The following is a 24,837-nucleotide window of genomic DNA, read 5'->3' on the forward strand; positions in this document are numbered from 1 at the left end:
AACTAGGCCCCTATCGACCCACCTTTAAAAATCTGATACCTTGTCATTTTGTCTCTCATGCCTGTACCCTCCTGTCATCATCCACTGATTCCTCCATTTTGTTTGCTGTTTTCGTTCTTACTTTCTCCCTTCTTTTGTCTACCCTGCTTTTTGTTCCATTCCCACTTCGCCACTCTGGCTCGACTTCAATCCATTCATCCCCTATCACTCACTTTGTTGTTTCTTATTCCCCAGCGCTCCTCTCTGTTCTGCTCTTACCTGTGCTTCCTGCACCTGTCTCTCAGATTTTTGCCTGCTTATTTCTATCTCTGCAGGTACCGTGTTTCCTGTTCGGTTCTCATCTTTTTCTCCACTCAGTTCTCTCTTCACCCTCTTTAGTGTTTTTCCCTTCTCTTTACCAGCACCCATGATCCTTTCCACAGCCACCTTTTCCATTTCTCTGTTTCCCTCCTCTTCTTTGTCCTCTGTCTTGATTTGCTGTCTTTCTACACAATGAATCCAGAGGGTTTTATCTTTTCTTCCTCGATGGCTTTGTCACTCTCCCTAATCCCTCATCTCCATCAGCCTCCCTCTTGCTGTCTATCCCTCTTTCCTTTCCTCTTTTGCTCCATCGTCGTCACACTCACATTTTGCTCTTTTTTTCATCCCATATTCTACTCCCCTCATCTCTCCTCACCTCTCTCACTTTTCTATCTCTCACACTCACTGACATACAATTCCTCTTTTCTCTCTGGGGGTACTTTTATTTTCCCTTTGTTCCACTTAAGCCTTTCTTCTTTTTGCATTTCTGCAAAATATACATGCACACCAAACACATATTTGGATGCTCAAACCTCCACCATCACAACCTCACTTTAATCACAACAAAAACACACATCTGCATTTTGTCACACCTTAATAATTGCGGCTTGTCGAGCACACATTGAACCCAACCGCAAGATGAATAAAAACACACTTTTAGTAATGGCAGAAAATGCATAGGACCGACACAAAATGCATCTTTTAAAGGTGTTTATCTGTTTACCCCTAATGCTGCAGCTGCACACCATTTAGCGCCAATGCCAATTTAATAGATGCACGAGGATAATGCTGCATCTCTGTAATCATCAATATGGTAAAGTTTCTGTAAGATAACCATTAAAAGCATGCACACTATGCAAAATCCATGCATGGAAAGGCACTGCAGTATTCAGCACTGACAATGTTCCAAATTATTCCTAGCAATCGGACAGCCAATCAGTAGGATTTTGTAGTCTTAAGGAGTGGTATTTAGGGAGTCACTTCTTTTGATAAGATGCAGTGAAGAACCTGACAGCACCTGTTTTATATTCACACTTCAGTAGCTCTTATTCTTTAATACTTTCAGTGCTGCAAAACTAGGAGACCATTTCTGTTCTAGCTCCGATTTACTCCAGCAAAGTTTGTAATGGTACTAAGTGACTCTGCTACACGTGACTGGGTACATTAGACATGCCTGAAGAAAAGATAATATGGTCCAAAAATAATGGGGAGGAAATTAAATGGGGCTCTGGGCACATAACCATCTCTTAGAAGTACTGTATTAAAATTTTTCCAACATCCATCAAAGCTATCTAAGAGGATGAAATCCTATTCAGTACACCTCTTCACTATAGTTTCATAATGTCCTTCAATTCAAACCGAGTAAGTTTTAAAATGCAAAAACAGCACATTTCTCTCCACAATGAGGCTACAAAGATTTGAAAATATGAAAACAGTGGAAGTATTTAAATTTTACTCTTTAGTTCATTTCACAGTATGTTGAACAAGTTCAATCTAAACTTTTACTAAGAAAAAGTCAGTCAAGTAAATACCTGCCACAACATTATAGTAATTGAGGGATTTAGCAAGGAGACTAATGAGCAGAAGGCATCTGGTATTTGTGCGGCCTCACTACCTCTGGGTCTTTCTTTAATATGATATTGTTCAAGAAAGATAATGGCCCTTGCGAGCCTCATTGATGTTTGCACAATGCGGACTAGGCAGGCACAGTTTTCTAAAAAAGCTAGTGTACTGTGAAGAATGGGGGTACTGTAAATGAATGAAATGATTCAGATGCAGAGATGGAAAAAAAAGTCTAAAAGAGAGAGAGAGAGAGACTCACTGAAGCATAACACAATGTGATCTCACCTCCTTTCTGCTGTCAGCCAACCAGTGAGTGCGTTCTAAAGGGGCCAAGGAGGGACCTGTCTTTCACACCAAGTGCAGATGGATTGAAGAAATGCAGTCAAGGCCATACTTAACACACTCTAATGCAAATGTGAAGCTTGTAAAAGCACAAATAAGATAGTTAATGAGCTTGATTTGTGTGTTTTTTTTGTCCTATTTGGGTTTTACACCATAGTACCTAATTAACAAAATGGTTCAAAACCAAACAAATCAAAATGATTAAATCTTTTTGGACATTACAGACCGTGGTCAGCCAGAGATTGACACCTTCTCTATGTCCATTGTTAAAAACAAATCGGAAACCTTCCTCGGATTCATTCAGCTAAATGTAGACAGAATAGTTTCAAACAAAACACCATCACTTGTACACCCACACACACACATGCACCAACCTACACGAGCACACACACAAACAAAAAAGTAACAGTAGAGCTATTGTCTGGACTGAAATTCCTCCACTAGTCTGTGGGTACGTGTCCACCGCCATCACCATGGTGACTGAATAACGATAGGTTTAGAAGGGAAAGGTTGTTAATTTTCGGGAGTCCGACAGCTGACTGGTCCTGATTCAAGGACAGGGATGATTCATGCTGACTCTCAGGTCCCAGGAGTGACCCCTCTGTGTGGCTGTAGCTAACGGCAACGAAGGGCCTTAAACAACAGGAGCTCTGAAAGGACTGACACTCAGCCTTGGGGAGTGGGAGAGGGAGGGCAGGAGTGGCGTCAAATGAAAGATAAAACAAGTGCAGATATAGCACATAAGACGCAGGCCTTACCAAAGTAGAACACGTACAACAGTTGGATGCAGAACCACCACGTTCACACAAGAACCCTCAGTGAACTTTCTGATTTAAAATGCAATCCTATGTTTGCCATGTGTGTAAAAAACAAATCTATCTACTGTACACTGTAACTTCGGGAAGTAGAAGGCAGCACCCCCTCAGTTCACTGTTGCCAGCAGCAGCTAAGAGCGTCTTGCCAACTGCTTGGCTTTCCGGGAGACCAGCAGCCGAGAGCTCTTCAACACCGCTTTGTGAACATGCTTTGGGCTAACAAAAGCAAAAACCTGAAACTATTTCAGAGTTCAAATCCATGGGCGGTGACATGTGCAACCTCCCCCATTTGTGCCTGTCAAGTGTGGGTTGGCTCTGATAAACTGGCACTATTACATTTCACTCCCACACCTCAATCTATTGCCATTATATTCCCCTATGCCATTTCACGCTCCCTCCCACACCTTTCTCTCTCTGCCAGAGCTCTGAGTACTGAGTACTGCTGATGAAGGGCATGAGCGGACCAACATGTCAGCATCATCTCTAAAAACTAAAGTTGCAAATGGATTATCTTACCATTTAAATCTCCAGCTCCAAACTGTGGCAATCAATAGGCGAGGATGTGGCTGTGTGAGAAGCTCTTAGCAAGCTAAAGCGATACCAATAGTGGATAAAGACCGAGGAACTTTTAATCACTTTGACGTCTTTGTTCCTTATCTGTCTGACACTATAGTATCTATTAATGTCTAGTTTGCTGGCAACACTAATGGAGAGGCGTGAATTACGGCTGGGTGCCAGTCACTGTATACAGCCCCGCCTGAATTACTGGTGTTTGTTGGCACTGTAAATGGCAGGGCTGCGAAGACAGGTTGTTGAGTACATAGTGCTTATGCAAAACAGCAGATGCAGTGCTAGTAGATCTATCGAGCAGTTCTTACACAGCCTTGGGAGGATATAACAAATAGAAAGCTGTAGATTACTCTCTGTGGGAGGAGAGCATCCCTGGAGTATAAAGTGAGGGATTTAACTTCTCAGAGAGGAAGGGTTCTACACACAAAACATTTTAAATTGGCTATTGTAGTGTATGATGGTAATAGAGAGCATACGTGAATATCTGGTCAAAATAAAGCTTATGAACATGTTAGTGTTCAGGTTGGACAAACATTGTTATATTAAGACAAATCTCCCTGACCAGCACAGCGACAACAAGTGACTCTCACTGAGAGACTTATCGAAACGTACCAAAGGAACTGGCAGGTGTAGTTAAATACATTTGTGCTCTCTGTAGAGTCCAAAAGATGGCACATTTAATTTTAGAGATCTTGGACCATGTTCAGCGTGTGGGCTAATTTTCATCGAGCCAACCACGATCAGGAGTGATGTCAGCTGCCAGGATTCTGACAGTACGCTCATGTAGCGGACAAAGGTTAATCGGCAGCTTGTTTGCTCGAAATCTCCTTCTGACTGACAGTGATAGGAGAACCTGTAGGCCAACGATTACCCTGCTGAGGTCGCTAGAAAAAATATAATGATATAAAAAATGTTGTGGCAGTTCTGTTTCTGAGCTCACGCAGGATTTTGCATGAGGCATCTTAAGTTTGCTCAGGAACTATGATCTATATCTTTACTGTATAATATATATATATGTATATATATATTATATCTAAATGCACGTGGATGTGCAGATGTGGTGTGAAAGTCAACACTTCTGAACTGGTCAGCAGGGCTGATGTCTCCTCTCTGCTTTAAAGACAAAGCTTAACTGACCCCATGAGGCTTTCAAAGTCTTTATGGGTTATGATATTGATTTGCCTTTTATTTATCCAATTATTGCAGCGGTATTAAAATTAATTGGGTCTGGCCGAGACGCAGCACCGAGAGCCTTAATCTTCCTCATGTGATGTAGAAAGCTACAGCGCTTTAAAACCCTAATGTTGGACGTCATAGAGCTTCACAATCCCAACTGCAAATATTTATATTTTCAAGTATATAACAGTGTTCGCAATTATTGTGCCAGCTCAAAGAGTAAACGCACACATGCCTTGGAAAGGAAAAACCTTTGATGCTTGTGGCCACACAAAGCACGCCTTATCTTCAAAAGCACACAAAGTCAGCTGAGAGCGTTTGAAGCCCTCAAACCATCCTCTGTCCCTCTGTTCCTACCTTTGCAGCATTTCCACTATCCCCCTGTTAATACTTTCTCTCTTAGAACAACTTCACTCAAGAAAAAGGCCGCGACAAACCTTCCTTAAGGTGAAGGAGATGTGAGATTGAATCACTGTCACACTCACACACACACGTCATCCGATGCTCTCTGCCTGCTTGAGTTAATTAATGCATAATGAGAGACGCTGATGTGTGCATTTTAAATCAATTACTTTTCTTAAATGACTCCAGGGGAGTTCTCCTCCACCACTTTTTTTTTTTTTTCTTTTAAAGATACTGTGCTCATCATTTTAGTCTTTAAACTTGTCAGCACCGTGACCTTCAGAAAGTTTCTTCAGGAGGTTTTTCTTTGCAGTTCAATTTGCAGAACAATCGCTGTCAGATGTGCTGTGACTCTGGTTTGTGTGTCTGACTGTGTGTGCCATGCACATGCTTCGCGCTCCTTTTGGATATGCAGAGTGGGCTCTCTTGTTCTCAGCAAGGGCCCCCTCCAGCATCTGGCAAAGTCCTGCCCTGCGGAGGTGTTTCAGCAACAAACCATTGTAGAGGCAAACATGTGCTCTGTCACTGAACTCTCTCTTTTCCTCTACTATAAGGAGACTGGAAGACCGGGGGAGAGCAGAGAGAAGCTCAGCTTTGCAAAACTAGCTTTCATGTCATTTCTGTTTCCAGAGTTACACTGCTAGGCCTCGGGGCTCGACTTGAGATGGATGTCGCTCTCATCCTCTCCAGCTTATCGCTACCCCTCTCTCACTTCTATCCAAATCCCCGCCTTTCTCTGCCAAATCACCTGTCTCCCTTTGCTTATTTCCATCTTCCTGCCCATTGCTATTCATTGCTCCTTGCGACTGACTTTCTGGTTCACAATATTATTTTTATGTGGTGTGCTTTCCATTCCTTTATCTCTGTTATCCGTTACAGACTCCACATCCCACTACTTCTATCTCACTGCGCGATGATTGCACCAATGCATTTATAGGAGATTGTGTATTGTTACATTACACTGTTTGCCACTTTACCACCTTTCTGCCATTTCAAAAATCAATTACCCATCACATAAAATGATGAACAATAAAAGCAGCTCCGTGCTCTGTGTTTGTGTGTGTGTGTCTAAGGGTGCTAAATTGTTTAAAACCACTCTGATGGGAAATAAAAACTCTAGAAGTATACATTAAAAACACCAAGAATATGGTGCTGCTTCTCTAGGTCTAACTATTTGCCTTTTGGCTTTAATGATAACCAATCGTCTAGTCTATTTATGCCACAATGAGCTGACCACTAACCATCTGCATGTGACTATTAAAATAGAGGAATCACATGTGGAGACGCTGAGGCAAATAATTGCAGGTAGAGATGAAGCAAGAGGAAGATAGGTAGAGGTTCAGGTGAGGAAGGAGATGCTGTGCTCAGTTGGCTTACAGCGGATATTGTACGCCTTATCTGTCACCTGCAGGTCTGTGCTTATTATAGAGAGAAGCAAAGTCAGAGCAGAACGTAAGGTGAGCATGTGTGTGTGTGTACGTGCACGCAAACAGGAAAGAAACTGCAGAGTCAAACTGCAGCAATGTCTTCACTCTGTCCTAAGCACAGACGATGATGATAGAATAAATAAAGAAAACACCTCCTTGATGTGTTCTGAAGGCCACCGCAGCATGGATCCAACAGCGTCTCAACACTTTGCTAAGTACTTGACGCAACACCACACAAGTTTTCAGCAGGAAAATAAGAAGGGTATAATGAATGTGAGTTATAATGGATGGACAATGTTTTCTAAAGCATACAGTTAAAAAATAAACCCAATCACTGTGTCCTGCTAACACCGAGCTGTTCGATTGTGTCGGCTCTTTATACAGCATCCAGCCCGTGATGTGAAGACTGTGTTCTGAGATCGAATGCCTCAAACACGGAGCTACGTTCTGTCAGCCAGCGCTGGAGCCGCTATTGTTCACTTGTCAACAAGGAAATGGAGTGCGGTAGACACAGATATCAATCAATATTTCTTCATCACTAAACAGTTCTATTCAGCTTTCTGCGACTCTGCATCGAGTTGTGGAGTCTGAGGAGGACAGACTAGTGATGATGGATGGACTTTCTTTCTGCCTATCTCATACAAACAAACGCCCTAGATCATCAGCTTTACACATAAATCGGTCAGGATGTCTGCAGCTTTAGTTCACAAGTGTATTTGTTCAATTGTAACGTGGGGTAACGCGGGATCAGGGTAAATTAGAATATGAAGATAGTATGAACACTATCACACTATCTGATCTGTATTTTTTCAGTAATGTCAACTTAACAGACAAACATTTTTGTTTTGGTCATGTTTCTGCTGACTCTTCCTATCTCAGTTTTGGTAATAACTGTCTTATGGGTTATTTTATTCTACTCTGCACTTAGTCTGTTTTCAGTTTTGCTATTTCTGACAGACCCCTATTGAATAAATCATTGTGACAGCAGCACTTCGACACAGGACTTTTTTTTTTTTTTTTTTAAGAAACACTGGCAGTGGGCCACATTTGGTTGCCTGGGGCTACATACACATTGGGTTGGACTGTTGGCCTGCCTGCGAGAAGTGAAGCTGCCAGTGGAATAACAATTGCATACCAGATGTAAGTGGTACCTGCCAGCGAGTGAGACATTCTATACCAGAAGACATCAGACTCACTGTGAGGGATGATATCGCTGCTTGTTTGTGTTTCAATGCAAGCTCACCACAGCATCATCAGTATCAATATATTTCCTAACATTAAGCTAATGATGAGTGTGCTTCTCCGTTACACAGGAATTCTGTTGCACAGACAAATGTTCCTCCTTATCATGCCTCCTTTGGCGCAGAGTTCAATCTGTCAGCTGCTTTGCTGTATCTTTCTGAAGCACAGACTCTAGAACACATTTCCAGCCATTTCCTTCTCCACAAATATCAGATGACGTGACATACTGACTCATTGTACCCAGTTTAATAAAACTACTAAATCCTGCATCTGCATACTTTTACCTTTTTCTGAAATCTGCTGCAAATTTTGCTGTTTCCGTCAATTACTGTCTCCAGTTTGTCACAACAGATGACGGTGAAAGTCTCCACTCTGTCTCATCTTGAAATTGCTCAATTTGTGTTAATGGTGTAGAGAAACTCTGAATGAACTGAATGAAGTGGAAAAAGATACAGCCGAGATGGCTATTTCAAGACTTTCTTCTTAAACTGTGAGAAAAAAGCTCATCCAGCATAATTAGTGCCTCTGCAGTTATTTCTGGAACACAGATTCGCTGCATTTTGCGGCTTCTAGTGAGCTGTGTAGTCTATCTCCATAAAAGGTAAGCATCTACGCCACCATTTTTGGTACTGTGTAATTAAAATTCATATGAAGCGAACTGTTAATTATAATCTCCAAATTAAGTGATTGTCCTTAATTGCTGAAAACATACAGTGGCAAGAAAAAGTATTTGAATATATTATATGTTAAAAAATATAATGTGCCTAAAATAATAACACAAAAAAATTCTCATCTTTCATGTTTTTATTGACAACAACCATAAAAACCTCAAAGTGCATAGTGGAAAAAGTATGTGAACCCTTGGAATGATGACCTAAATAAAGCTAATTAGAAACAGGTGTAAGCATAAGTTAAGAAAATTAGTTTGGAGTTGTGGACTAGAGCTAATGGGATTGACAAAAACCACTCAAACTTTCACATAAGAATACGCTTATGTGAACCATGTCTCGCCAAAAGGCGTTTTCAGAGGATCTATGAAAGAATTGCTGATTGACAAAAAGCTGGAAATGGTAACAAAGTGATGTAAAAGACTTTGGAAATTCACAATCTACAATCTACAAATGATTGTACAACCCAGAGAGACAGCCAAAGATTTGAAGGCATTATTGGAACTGGCTAACATCTGTGTTCATGAGTCGACAATACATAAAACATTGAACTAGCAGGCTGTCTATGGCAGGACACCACGAAGGAAGCTGCTGCACGTCTGAAATTTGGTAAAAAAGCACATTGACAGTGTACAGCAGTATTGGCAAAATGTTTTGTGGACAGATGAAACTATATTGAACTATTTGGAACACACAGCACTACATTCGGATAAATAAGGTCTGATCTACAGCTACAGGAAGCGTCTGGTGGAGTTTATTGCTCTATTATTATATTGCTTTATTGGTTAATGCTATAAAGACATGAAAGATCAGAACTGTTTTTGTGTTATTATTTTAGACACATTATATTTGTTAATACTCTTGACTTAGATGAAGATCAGATCACATTTTATGACAAATTAATGCAAAACAATGACATTCCACTGTATATTTTTATATATATAGTTTTAAAGACATTTTCATTTAGTTAATCCTTTCATTCTGCAGACTATTCAGTCTAATAGGCTTTGGTAAATTCTAAAGTATATGTTTCATGCAATAAACATTTACTATTTGGAGCTAATGGACATCTAATTCCTATTGTCTTTCTCCAGTAAGCTGATTTCTGTCATTAAAATGAGAAACTTGGTTTCTGTAACTGGGGCAGGAGATTGGAGAGACTTGATTTCTCCTGGAAAACACAGATTTCTCTGCCAGTTAGCTATGCACGATTTTGTGTTGCATGCACATGTACTCATGTGCTTGAGAAAAGGCTGCAGACAAGGAAACTAGAGTGAAGTGTCTGGATTAAAGTAGAGATCATTACATAGAATGATACCCAATGTTATTAGAACACCTCTATCCAAAGTCTAGTTAAAGCTGAAACTAAAACAAACAGCTGGTGCTAGTAGTGCTGCATTAGTAATGCTGATTTTTACTATCTGCATGCAGGTGGTTTCAGCACAGAAATGTTTCAGAATGTACCCAGTTTAATGTAAATGTACAATAGTCTAGCACAAAGTTGTCAGCAGAAATCTAAATAAATCTGTTTCCACTGCATATTTGTTAAATTCAGGCAGTTTGTGAAGTCAAGAGCAATTCTGTTCTGTCTGACTAGCTCCTCTTTCTCTCAGTTTGTTCCAACACAGACACAGCAAAAAAGAAAATAGCGAATAGTTATGCCGTTAACTGTGCAGTGAGGCACACTTTTAAAATAAGTTGAGGGTGGAGAAGACTTCTGATTACATGCATGCTGCTGCACGCATATGTGGATTTACAACAAACCAGGTTACTGCAGTGGCTGTACAGCAAACATGTTACTGGGTTACTCGAAGTATCCAGGTTCCTTTTGTGATATTGTCTATTGATATTGATATTGTTTTTGCAGCACACATTCCCTCAATCAGAAGTTTGACATGAAGCAGCCCCTAATTCATATCCCCTCATCTGCACAATCTCTACACAAGTGATCTGCTTCTACAGAGTGAATGTATACTCAAATTGCAGCGTAGTGTTTATGTCTGTTTCCGATTCGGTGGCTTACCTGCTGTAGTCAGGCAGAGCTCTTCGTCACTGTTGTCTTGACAGTTGTCCTGGCCATTACACAAGAAGCTGCGGTCTACACAGCGTCCATTTCGACACTTGAAGCGGGCCTCTGAGCACACCAGTGGGTTGCCTGCTGCGGTTTTGTCAGAGCACAGGTCAAGTGTTAGTTCAAACAGGGACAAAGGTAATTTGTAAGTTTAAAGTAATAGTAAATAAACTTCAGTGTATAAACAATTTGTTCATTAGTTTATTGTTTATTATTATCCTGTATTACATTTTGTGCTTTTTGTTAGAAGTTGATTTTGTATGCTTGTTAATCCGATCCCATCCACAACACTTTGATATACTACAATTAAAAGAAAAAACACAGGGTTTGCATTTTCACTGGGATTTTCTGAGAAATAAAGAAACATTAAGAACAATGTGAGTTAGAAAAACATTTGATCTGGGGAGTCTGATAAACATCAACTTCATAACTTCTTCAAAAAACTTTCAAAATGCTGTCTAGCACCAACACGTCTTTGTAGCTCATTTTCTCATTTGTCTTTGTTCTAGACTCTGCAAAATAAAGCTGAATTATCTTGTGAGAAGATCTAGACAATTACACAGTCATGACGCAATCTGTGCTGGGAGCATGGAGTAAAGCTTCCATTTAAATGGCTAGATTAGATTTGGGCCCCGAAGGCTAGGAACAATGCCTCTGACAATGGTAAGTGACTGGCTTGATTTGTGTTCCCCACTCAGAAAGCAGGAGTGGGGTCAAGTGAGGACAATATGCAATCTTACTACTGCTGTGTAGATGTTTCAAGCTAAACCTCAAAAGCTAGATCCAAGGGTGCAAATCTGAGGTAAAAAAAATACAATAACTGACTCAAACATGTTTGAAAATTAAATATAATTTAATATATAAAGGATAAAATTCACCACACTTGCCATTTATCTATTATTTGTTAAAACTATCTTTATTTGCTCTACATGCATAATGAAAGAGGTGGGAAGAAGCGAGAAAGAAATTATCAACATGTACGGAGGCGTGGTGACTGTTAACACTCTGTATTTACTGGACTACATCCATTACAGCTAGGTGAAATGTCTAGACATCCTAGATGCTTTTTTTTTTAACATAATTAGTTGGAGCTTTCCAAGCTCTTTTGGCCAGTATATCAGCTCTCCCACATACTGTCTTAGGTAACTTCTAGTTTTCCACTGTCACATTTAAATTAAATGCAATGTAATGTGATCTTTGTGTAGTTTGTTGGATGTAACTCGTGGTGAAACTCACTGCAGTTCTCCTCGTCGCTCCCGTCAGGACAGTCGCTGAAGCCGTTACAGCGGAAGCGCCCAATGATGCAGTGGACGCCATTAGCACAGGCGAAGAATGTTGGGGCACACTTTGACTTGACCTTAGCTAAAGACAGATGTAGAGAGGAGGAAGTGGAAGAAAGTGAACAGCTGATTAGTTGTAGTATGTTTTATGACAGAATAAGCCATGGCTGTTTGTTCTCAAATTAACACGGTAAACAATTCAAACCTTCAAACTAAGCTGCTGTATAACAGAGACCAACTAATATTTCAGCTCATGCTGTTCTGCAAAGCTTCACGTTCTCGTATGTATGACAAGTAAAGTGTAAGATTTCAAGCACAGACTACTGATAAAAAAAAAAAAACAAACAAAAAAAAAACAAGTTAATGACAAAGACAAAGAGAGCAAATCGTGTGGGAGAGCGTTTGCATGGATACTGCCATTGATCAGCATAAGCAGGCCACGGGTCTTATCTCCCAGGACAAGCCTGACACTGAGTGACGAGCCTGCAGAACATCAATGCCTGGTGTCCTCTGTTTCGTGCTAACCTCAAGTTTTAACTCAAACGCATTGATCTCCCCTGGCAGAAGGAGAAAAACAAGATAACAGGTAGACACAAGCAAAAACAATAAAACTACTCTTAAGGTAGAAATCGAAAGGGTGCTGGCAACAAGGAAGGACACAGCACTAGCCGCTGCTACTGTATTTACCATTTGTAATAAAGATCTACATTTGAGTGAAATACAGTATTATCTGTCAGACCTCTGTTTATCTACTCTGGCCTTTGTCAAAACACTCAAATTATTCCCTTACAGACATTTGCATAATAATAGCAAAGCTTAAACTTTGGCTGCGTGTGAGAGCTACTGCGGTTGTAACTGCTTAATGGAGACAGAGAAGGGAAAAGCTGCCATTTATGGCTTAGGCATTGTTGTGCTACCAGTTTAATAAAACTAGGAGTTAATGTAATGCTTTTTTAAAAATTTATTTTAAATAACACAGAACATCTAAAAAAATGTAACAACCCACACATTCAAATCCACACCAGTCATTTCAAAGCAAGCCACCATACAGCCTTTGTTGTTTTTTCTCTCTACTGAATACAAAGAGTGGAATTGGCCTGCTCATGGGTTGGCATTATGCCGTCTCAAATGCCAGGGGCACACATTTTTCCCTCTACAATATATTGTGGTAGGCTGATTTATGAGCTCTTTCATGCTGCGGCGATTATGTGTAGCGAGGGGGGAGGGCTAGGCATAACAACCACCAGGGTTTGGAGCGCCCGTCTCCAGAATGAAATGTAATCCGCTGAATGCGGGAGGAAGCCGGGATAGCGCCTGATCTAGTCTATAGTCTGGATAGGCCTTTGTTTACCTGGACAGCAGAGGCCCTAACCACCCAAAGCTCTTTTTGCATGGTATATCACACCCATTACAGCTCAGGGTGAACAACAGACATGGATTTGAGCTGTAGCCGCACATGAAAGAGAAGATACAGCAACATGCTGCTGTGGAGGGTATGAATTGAAATTCATCTGGCCACAAACAAAGGCAACATCATCCTTTATTCTCTATTTTGATTTCTTTCACCTCTTGGAGTTTTCTTCTATTTCTAGATTCTTTTATTTTTAACCTGCAGTAGGAAATAACAGGAACGTTTCCTTTTTAGATGCAACATACATTGATCCTAAAAGCCTTTTGATTCGCTTGGCAGGCTAAGCTGGAAGAACAGCTCTGAGATTCCTCCTTCATCCAATCCTCATTACCACTTCTACTGCTGGCAGGATTCACCTGACCCAGTGCTTGTGTTGGAAATGAGCTCAAAAGTCACTTGAAGGGCAAGCTTATGAAGGAGAATATGTGGGGTAGGGGTGAGGGCGGGGGGAGACAGCGCTGGCTGGAAGAATAGAGCTAATGTGCTTAGCCTTATTTTGGAGATGCGTGCATGGCCCTTTATAGCCTGAGCTCAGCAGTAAGAAGACAAAAATAATTAGGGTGAGTAAGTTGAGAGTAGAAGAGATAGTAAAAACACAAACTGTTTGGGTTTCCTTCGATAATCCTGTTTGATTCCCCAGGACCCCCAATCTAATTTAAATGTCGCTGTTGATTCAGGTAATGCTGATTCATTTCAGCACCTCTGCCTCACTCTCCAACCTTTAACCGCGCATCCCGAGGGATGTTCATCCCTTCTGTCGTCACTTCGTTTCTCGGTTTGAACTGCCTTCGTTTTCTGCCAAAATTTCCTTCTCCTCTCTAAAGCCTTTGTAGAAGTTGTTTACGAAAAGGCAGGCAGGGTGTTGGACGGCTTCCAAACTCAGTTCCAGTGTACAGCTGAGCAGCTCAAATGAAAATGAATGAGGTTAGGAGTCGGGCTGAATCCTTGAAGTAAGACTATCACCAGCAGAAAAACATGGTTGGATCAGACAGCGACGCACAGTTGGAGGACATACAAACGAAGGCACAGAAAACACACGCACAAACAGACCGTCTCTCTGTCTATGTCGCTGTTAGTGCACAATTCTAATCCAGCCTAAGGTGGCATCAGGCATACTTTGAAATACTTTAAGCATAAAAATATTCAATAATCTAACATGAAGTTGAAGCAGAATACTGTTGTCTGTCTCCTCCTTCTGATTTCTCATTCATGTCAGCCTGAATCTGACAGCAGAACTCCAGTTGCGTTGCAGTTCTCCACCTCTATGCCCTCGTCTGCACTTCTCCCCTTTCCTCCCCAGTCCTCGAATCCCCAGCGAAGGGAATAACTTGTTCGGCACAGGTAGGTTTTGGTTGTGATGGGCATGCATGATTGACAAAGTGAGGAGAAGGACTGGGGGAAGAGACTAACAAGAAAGACAACAGACGAGAGCAAGTGAGAGAGAGCAGGGGCAGAGGAAGAGTAGAGACAGCTGACGACTTCAAAGGTTTCTGTGACCTTGCTGAGCATTTCTGAAGGGAGGAAATCAATAGGTAATGGAGTCAGGATGTAAGCAGGGAGGGAAGGGGCAGTTTCAGTCTAGAGTGCTTGGGCATCAAAATAATCATTCGGTACATTTCAGTGTCTACGTCCTACTGTTCACGCTAGTTGTCTAATACAATACAACATCCTGACTGCAGGAAAAGGCACCGGAGCACAGTATGAGGGACAAAATATCAGTAAATACTACACAACTTTGGAAGAAACGGAGGAGAAACGAGAATAAAGTAATAGTGATCTGTCAGATAATAGCTCTGCCACATATGTTTCATAGAAGGCGACCTGCTGGTAACATTTCCTAGTTAGAAGTGGGGTCAACAAACATTGTAAAATAATAAGACGGGCATTTATTATTCCTCTGAAGATTCTGAAGAATTCATCTTCCCTAATGTCTGACTACTGACTGAACAGAGTTAGCACTCCACCTAAAACAGAAGAAAAAACAGCAAGAGACAAACTAAGTGTCTATGTCTAGGTATGTAAAACCTTATCAATATTTCATTCTCTTCCTTAGTTTTAATTACACTAGGTCATTGATCGGTTAACCATTAAGCACATGGCATGGACCACACTCACGTCCATTAAACCGTCCATTTTCTTTTCCTAACATTACTCCTTCATAGTCTCAAACGTTCTTCCTTTTTGCTCCCATGACATGTTCTTTATCTGAGCTCGGCTAAAAACACAAGCAAACAAAGGCCCGTTGCAGTTTAAGTCCCCAAAACTCCTCCAATTCCACCTGCTTTTACTTCCACACCGACACACAGAGAAAGAACGTCCACACACAATGACGCATAGCAGAACTGAGAAGGAACAGACGACAAGAGAAGCAATAAGGACATCTGTCAGCAGTTTATGACTCTTCGAGTCAGTTCTTATCACATAAACACACGCGTCTAACCTTAGCAACCCCTTCCCTTACCCGTGCTGGATTTGGTGAAATATTGGCACTGTGTGAGCCTTGATATTTTAACCTGTCTCGGGATTCTTAGCTATTTCCACTCCTGCTGCTTTGTTGTTCATAAACATTTTGCAGCTCCGTGTCACACTACTTGTTTTTGTGGATCAAATTTTTCTATATAATATAGAAATAGAAGGGACTTTAATTGTCACAAGGGTAATAAGTAGGATGATACAGGAAAACAGACAAGGAAAGCTAAGACTCCAGGAGTTATAGTGAGTTGCCAAGATGGCGTTCACTGCGATGCAGGGTGCTGAGGATAAAGACGTGTCGAAGGACAAAGTAACAACAAAAATACAGGAACAGCAGAGAGCTCAGTCCAAAACAAAGAAACAAGAACGAAGACACAAAGAACCAAACAATATATAAAAAAACATGACTAAAAAGAGCTTAGAGCAGTGTGAAAACTGACTGGCAGAGGATAAGGAGAACATGGCGGTAGTTATAAAGAGGACAAGAAGACATAGGTGAAGAAAATCAAAGTGATGTGTGAAGTTGGAAACATAAAAAAACAAACTAGTGGGGAACAGGATGGTGACCAAAAATAAAAGCATGGGGCAGGAAATGGAGCAAAGATCATGACACTTCTGAACTCAGTATGTCATGGACATTTTGTGGAGGTCAGTACACACACACACACACACACACACACACACACACACACGCACACACAAAGCAACACTGCTGCTGCTCTAGGCTTTTGGATATGCTAGGACTGCAGAATGTGGTAATGCAATAATAATATAGCAATCCAATAAACGGACTTTATTTTGCTCCCAATTGTTGTGGTGAGCTGAAATGATCAATGAACAATGCATTAAGTAATGAAAACTCCAAATGGCCATAACCTGCACTGTTATGAGGTGTTAACAGACTTTGAAAGTGACAATACACCAATCCTTCTGTTAACTGTCCTTCCCAGTGTATCTCTCAATGACTGAATAAAGCAGTTACTATACTACATACTGTTATTCTATATATATATATATATATACAATACATATTATTGAGCTATACAGTGCTTTTAGCATTATGCAAAAATAATGTTAAAAAATCAGATTTATTATGTTTATGATTAATGAGAAACTAATTTCTTGCTTTTGAAATATTTAAACACTTTTGCTTAACAGTGCTGCAGTGACAATTACATATTAGATATATTATAATATTATATCTGATGTAATCAACATAATAATAAAGAAGGAGATGATTCTGAGTAACACATAAATTCTTCCACATTTAGCAGACACTTTTATCCAAAGTGACTTACGAAGCAAAGGCAGGCTAAGCTTACGGAGGTCTTGCCTAAAGATCGGGATTTGAATCCCCAGTCTCCCACATGGAGAGGAGAGATGTTACCCCTACACTATCCCACCGTCCACCCACCCTTGATTCCCCAATTCTGGCTTTATGCATCATGTCCATTCAGCCTTGCGGCCCTACCACACATCTCTCTTCCCTTGCCTGCTCATGCCCTGCCCAGACAAGGGCAAAGAGGCTAATCCTGGCTCTGAGGTCGAGTAAGCTCAGTCAGCTCTTCTCCTTCTCTCCTCTGTCAGGATCCATTTCGTCTAAAATTCTCCCAGGCTGTCGTTACGGACACCAGAGAGCAGAGTGGTACTTTTGACCTCTTTGTGTGAGAAATTAGTCAGCAGCCTCTCTTCGAATTGTAGCTTGAAGGCCCCTCAGACCTGCCAACACATATACACATAGAATATAAACACGCCCACACAGAGCAGGGGCTCTATCTCGGAGATTGTATAAAAAAAACTAAACTAAAATTCAATTAAATACATGTGGAGCACAGCAGAGGTTACACTCCACAAAAATTATACTTGATAAAAAGGATCTGTAGGGGGTCCTGGCTTCTCGCAGCTGGACTGTAATACAATAAGCTGCATCTTTAATGCAATAAAACTCAGGCTGAAGGTATTGTCTCTCTCTTCTCTGCCCACACTGTTATTTAGGGGGAAAGCAAAAAGTATTTACATGACTCAGGTTGACGCTTGTGCTGCAAGACTGGAAGAGCAAACAAACAAGAGAGGAGCAGTGGGGCTTGAAATAAAGAGAGAAGCTTGTCTTTTCTAGGTGATTAAACATTTCTTGACCATTCGAGAGATTCTGGTCCATGTGGTGCAGCACACTGGGACATAGAAGAAAATATTAAAAGAGTAGAGGCAAGCAAATAAAAATGTCCTCATGCACCAGTATGAAATATAGTCAGGTCATCTAAAAAAAAAAAAAAAAAGCAGAGAGGAGTTTATTTCTGAGGCAAAGCAACTGAGGAAAGGAAAAATGTAGTGTCATCATAAGTTCATGTGTAGGTGGTCCTATCTAGCATAACACTCATACTGTTTGGACTGGTGTGTGCATGTGAGTGAGCTTGTTAGTGTTTTTGCAAAACTGGGTATGAGTTTTACGAATTTCAAAAGAAAAGAAATGTTTACATGTTCCACAAAGTAATTTACAAATCCAAATTGATTTGTTCTCCTTCAGCGTTTTCCTGCTTGCTACATGGTTTATGAAAAATTAATGAGACTCCAGACAAAACGTCTACACATATGACCTTTCCTCGGGCTCTGCATAAGTATTCCTTGGATCATGGACACCCACATCAGCACACCCACCCACACATCATGCTGGCTAAACAGCACTGGCCTCACTGAAGATCTAACTACAGTTGTCTGCTGGTGCGAATGCACGAGGCGCTCTTCCTGGAGCAAAGGATGCATCAGAGTATTGTTCACACATGTGCATATTATAAATGTGTAAAGTTACTGTGTTTGCATGCAAGTATAGTACAAACTGACCACACCTAATAGACACACAGAGATAAAACATGAGCACCTTAAAAGTGAATAATTAATGAAAAAAGGACGTAATGTATGTAGGAGTGAAACATATGTTCCTGGAAACCTCCTGAAAGAAGCCAGCTCATGTTACAGATGGGAGGAAATTTAATATCCTGCGGTGGTCAACACTGCTCTGCCTCCATGGTAATGACTGTGATCGTTAAGGACAGTGGACAGACCTCACCACATGCGCTGTGTGATTTACTGCTTGGTTACGTAAAGTTAAAAACAGATAATGTCTGATTGCAGCATGTCACTAAATAAAAGTGATTTTCTTAGAGTCTGCATTGAAACTCAACAATTCATGCAGCTCAATGACAGATGGAGAGTGAAGTAAGTCAACAAACTTTCTTTGAAGCAAACTTACCGTCTCTTTCTGTTAATTATATATAACCAGTGCTGCAGCCTTAAAGTTTACAATAGACATCCAGACAAACGTCCTGCTGTAGCCACTATAATGAGTCCACCTCTCTACCTCTTCTCTTTCCTTTACTCTCGTTTTCTCCTCCCTTCCTCTGCCTGTCTGTCCCTCCAGAGCTACTAATGGAGCCAGAGGTTTGTCTGGGATTTTTTTTTTGTGAAGCCGTCGTCGGAGACATCGACTGACAACTAGCCATCTATTTGAGGATAATAAGGCCCACTTATGCCAGAGCAGATAATGTAGACGTCTACAACAAATACAAGTAGTCCTCTGACAACGGGAGCGCGTGATAGTTTGTGATAACTTGCTTTTATCTTCAGCAGTAAAGCGTGTAGTGTCAGCAACAGACAAAAGAAATCTCGTCTGTAGTTTGCGGGAGTACTTAAGTTGAATTTGACTGAAAATGTAACAATCTGACGTGAACTTAGTGATTAGATAAAATGGGAAAAAGTTATGTAACTAATTCTTATGCAATTAGTCCAAATGCATGAGAATATTATTTTTCCAGGTCTGACAGTAGATGACAGTTTAAGGCCACTGAGTAATGAGAATCTGGGGCACACAACCCATCTATTTAAGTATATCATTTATGCGGCTTATACTTACAGAACTGTCAGTAGAAAAGGTGTACTAAAAAATCTAGAACACCACGTTTCCCTTTGTGTCTATAACTTATATATGACCAAATTAAAAAACTTGACTTGATGACAAAGACAAAGCTTGGCACTATAGGCTGCGTTTGTGCTCATACGCCGTGGGACATAACTTTTTGTCAAGAGTAGAGTCCTTGTTCCTAAGTTGCCAGCAAGAAGGAACACAGACAGAAGAGACTGCTGGAGGAGGAGGTGAGAAGGTGGAGGAGGAAGAGTAAAGAAGAAAACGAGGAGAGGTGACAGGATAGGTGACAAACCACGTGAGAGTTTTTTAACTGGCAGAGAGTAAGCCATGAAAAAAAAAAAACATCTCTGCACAAAGGAAGGTGTCGCTTTTTTTAATTGAAAACAAGTCTCTGTAAAGCAAATTACAAGCCAAAAGCAAGACAATTAATAAATAAATTATCAGATGAGATAAAGCGCAGGGTGGAGAGAGACATTTAGTGAGATGACTATAAGGAGAAGCGGGGAGGAGGGCAGCGGGATTCCACTCGGTGTGGCAGAGCCTCAAAGTCAATCTTCATCAACGATCCCATCTTTTTGTGGAGCTCTGGCTGAGGGAGGGAGAAGAGGGAGGAGCAGCAGACCAGAAAGATCAAAGCCAACTAACAGAGGATCAAAACTGAACTATTACTGTAGCCTTACAGTAGAATTATGCATGCACTACTATTCCTGCACACAGAAGTAATCGGCCTTTGCTTTGATAGTATTAAGTTTTTACCCTAGTGCTAAACTGGGGCCGAGGGTCTTGCAGGGAGGATAAGGCGTAGACACAGCGGGGAGAGAGGGAACCAAGGCTTGAGGAGGGAAGTTCATTTAAGTTAGCAGAGATTTAGGTTTAAGTGGCCATTATGGCTCTATGGATAGGGAAGGGAGAAGAACTCGGACTGCAGCAAGAGGAGTTCAGGAACAGGAGAAGACATGAAGTGACTGTCAATTTGCTATCTGGTTTGATCACTTCGAGGCACAGCCAGGAGCTAAAAGAAGATTCAATAACAAAGTCGAAACTCTAAGCTGGACTCACGGCAGCCTTTCTCGTCGCTCTTGTCAAAGCAGTCGGGCAGTCCGTCACACTGCCACCCGCCTGGGACGCACTTCCCATCTCCACACATAAAGTTTCCAGGGATGTTGCACTCGGTGGTGAAGTTGTTCCCTGGAAGCAGCTGGCTCTCTGATAAATAAACAGATAGAGAAGAACAAGTAAGAGAACAGACTATTACAATCTCACTCCATAAAGAAATCAAACAGGTAGAGGGATATTGGATTCCAGCGATATCCATCACCACAGTCAAAAAGGGAGACTGTTATTATCTCCATTCTCTGAAGATAGAAAATATTAAAGGCAGTAGCTCTATTTAAAAAGCCATATCAATCTACGGGCAAATAAACAGGACAATCTCATGAATACAAAAGCATAGGAGGTCACTCGGTGTAACGGTATTGTGGGCATGAGCGTCCCTGTAAACCTGGGGCATTCCTTAATAAGGAAGATAAGGATACAAACAACAAAGAGCTCTCACATACAACCATCTTCACGCCTTGGACACAGATGCACAGATACACACACACGAAGAAATAAACACATTCAGCACAAAAACATGTGCCCCGAACTAGTCGAGGGCATTTCCAGTTGATGCGGTGTAGCTGCAGCGTAATGGGCTGGAATGTGAAACACGGCCTCTCGGCTGAGCTCTGACACTACGCGGTGAGCACGTTAGCTCGTAAACAAAACTATAGGGTAGTAATGAGGAGGCTCACACAGCCCGGGCAACACCTTCCATGCTGCGGCGCTAAAGCTGGGTTTGGCTGCTGGGCCACTTCATTACATTCAGGATGCAAAGGCTGCACCCGCTGCCAAGAGGTTTGAACCTTTAAACCTTAAGTGACAGTGTGGTTTAAGCAGCACACTGACTGACAAGGACACACTAAAGAGCTCTTAAAAAAAAACAAAAAACACTGTAATTGTGAAGCAGTGATGTGAACGTGAGAAAAAGCTGACTTAACTTGATACTTAACAGCGTGTTAAATGTCGGAGAATACACTAATTCATGACTGACTTATTTGCGGTATATTAATGTTATAAAAACCTTATTAAAATCAAATTGTACATATAACTCTTTAAATTAGTCATATTTCATAGGGATGCAAAGAATTGCTCATTGAATATCACACTACTCTGCATCTGTTTTCTAATATTTCAAAATAAATGAGAAATGAATTCACTTTCTGCAGAAGAAACAAAGTGTTTCTCTACTCAATCATTACCGAGAGACAGCTGTGACTAGAAACCCGTATTACTCACTGAAGATTTAATTTTCCTCTAATACAAACAGAAAGCTTCGACCTTTGGACGCTTTTGAATTAATGACCGGCTCACAGGTTCGACAGTCGATGTAGCCGGTTCCTGGGGTACTGGGAGCTGAAAAGTGCTATTACATCATCTCACTCCTGCTGCCCTTTTGATTGCAGCAGGTTCTGGAAACCATGTATAGATCGTCTTTTAAATGAGACAGCACGACCCCTCTGATCCTCTGCGGGGATGATGCAAACCCTTCTTTTGTCTCTTGCAATATAGAAAAGAGGAAGTGAGGGGTCAAGAGTGAAGGCTCTAGTAATTTATGAGGACTGGAAAGCATTTCAATTAGCATTCCTTTCATTTGTGGGGAGCGAACCCGCAAACGTAGCCGCTGACAAAAAAAAGTAATGACAGATGTCGCACAGTGTCATGATCACTACCCTCTGCTTGCTTTTCACCTATTTCTATTCCTGTTAAATAGATTACCCACAGCTACAGAAACCATTTATGCAGACAGCACTCAACAAAGGTGAGCCTTTTGGATGTATACAGCCATCCAGGGTCGTTTGGAAATTGCTAAATGTCATTTTTTGTTATCTGAGAAAACTCTCCCCCGGCTCTTTGTGTGCCAGCCCTGTTTGTTCAGCTTTATACTGACAAAGGGACCTTCAAAAACATATGAGTTGAGAGAAAAGAGAAGAGGAGGGTTAGGAAATGAAATCACATCCAACAATAAGGGAACATACTGTATAATTACAAAGATTGGAAGGCTTTGTAATGGCTTTGATATATGTAATATACAGCACTGAACCATCTTTCCTTTCGTTTTTTAACAGACTTCACATAATATGCAAAAGTTAAATATTGCATACAGTGCAACACTTTGTATAATAGTGCAATCGGCAGCTTTTATAAGAGTTTACACTTACAAACACACAGAAATAAAAGTATTAAAACCCTTCAGTGTCGACAACTCAACAGAACAAAATTCCCATTCAGACCCACACGTAGGAGGAAACCATTTAAAATGACTTCAAAGAACTGGCAGTCTGAGAAGCATCAGGTTAATTGGAGAGCTGCTTTGAGCACACGAAAGAGAGAGGCCAGTGAAAGGACTGCGTTGTGCGTGTGTGTGTCTGACAGAAGGCCAAAAAGAGTCAAGAAGAAAGAAGGTTGACAGACAGCTCATCTTTTCCCATGAGTCTCCACCACTGCCAATAGCGAACCATTTGCAGTACACAGATTGTGAGTCCCCCTTTTGGCAGACTCGACACATCTTATTTCAATGCCCTTGTCATTCTATCGATACAGTAATAAGCCTGAATACTTAGAGTGGTTTGCCACTGAGGTAAAGAACAATCCCACCTCATTACCACGGTTTATGTGTGGCTACACAGCTCATTACAGACTGCTCTATGAGTTTGTTAACAGAATAACAACTCCGTACAGTTCTCTATGGGCACTGCAACACACCCAAGGTGACAGAGACACAGTTTCCAGACACAGTGACTCACTCAGTCATTCCATGTGATTTTAACTCTTAAATTGTGGATGGCTTTGGGCATTAGCTACAGACGGACAACACGGCTGTGTACAACTGGGGTGTGTGGGGGAGGACTGGAGGAGATAAGGCAGGGACGACTCTGAACACCTGTGTATCTTGCTGGGGGAAGTGTAGACCAATTACTCCGGGTAAATATTGACTATACCATCCTTGCTTCTGCACACTCATCCTCTGCCTCCCATCCTCTCCCACTGTCCATTAACAACCGATTTAGACCTTTAAATCATAGAGCACAGACTCTTTCAGACATTGGCGGGACACTATTTTAATTGATATTTTCTTCCTAGATGCTTCACTTGATGTTCTTTCCTGTCCATCTTTCCGCTCAACTGCTATTGCTGGCACAATCTATAGACAATACCTCTTCTACCTCAAGTATAATTTAAAATAATAATAAAAAAGAACTTTTAGCATAAACACAAGTCTAATTTCCTTGTGGTTTTGAATGATACTGAAATTAAAGCTGGAATATTTTTTGCCGGATTTCCTAAAGGGAATGCAATTTGAACACGACTGGCGTGCTGTGTAAGATTATATTCAGAACATATGGCCAGTAATGAAAGCAAGCATTTCTCATGTTTCCTCGCTCCTCCAGACTTTGAACTCGAACAGCACATAAAATATGCTGCTTTGAAATGATTTCTAATGCATTTCCCTCAAAAAAATCTCAATTATCTTACTTATAATTACATCTGCTCCGTCCCGCTCACTAGAAATCCTGATCTATGAATATTCCAATATGTTTTGTTTCAAACGTTTAATTACAGAACACAACTTCTATCCTATCTTATTTCACTGAAAGTCTATCATTAGTATTTGTGCACTGGAGACTTCAGGTTTCATCACCCTTGTGATGTCAAAAATCATACACACACCTCCACACAAAACAGTGAAAGTCAAACTATTGAAGTTGCACAAAGTAAAACACAATTTTCAAAGAAAGGGTAACTTTAAATGTACTTTCTGACCACTCCTAGTACTATTTACCAGTAGACCCCAGTACACATTCCTGCCCTTCATTTCTGCTCTTTAAACTGCTTTATTCCACAAAGAATCGTGATGCACCTACAGAGACAAAGAATGGGAAAACTGCAAGCTAGAAAAACATGACTGCAAACATTGTGGGATTCAAGAACTTGCTTTGTAAATGTTTTATGAAGAAGGAAATGGTTATTATAATGAGGCATGGGGCTTTTGGGCGAGTAACACTGAAGGTAAAAATACTCTTATAAGATAACCTCAGCACACAGGGAGACGTCTGCCAGAACAGGAATTTTTAGAATT

The 24,837-nt window shown here is 41.0% G+C and overlaps 1 protein-coding gene across 1 annotated transcript in view; it reads right to left on the reverse strand.

Annotated features, from left to right (window-relative positions):
- ldlrad3 (low density lipoprotein receptor class A domain containing 3) overlaps window positions 1–24,837 on the reverse strand; it is a 64,961-nt gene that overhangs the window by 21,078 nt on the left and 19,046 nt on the right. Inside the window, exons 2-4 of the mRNA XM_026366559.1 lie at window positions 20,718–20,864; window positions 11,813–11,938; window positions 10,529–10,663 (exon numbers count right to left, since the gene is read on the reverse strand). Of these exons, the coding sequence (XP_026222344.1) occupies window positions 10,529–10,663; window positions 11,813–11,938; window positions 20,718–20,864 (408 nt within the window). The remainder of the gene's footprint in view (window positions 1–10,528; window positions 10,664–11,812; window positions 11,939–20,717; window positions 20,865–24,837) is intronic.

Source organism: Anabas testudineus, chromosome 6 (genome assembly GCF_900324465.2).
Source record: "Anabas testudineus chromosome 6, fAnaTes1.2, whole genome shotgun sequence".
Classification (NCBI taxonomy): Eukaryota; Metazoa; Chordata; class Actinopteri; order Anabantiformes; family Anabantidae; genus Anabas; species Anabas testudineus.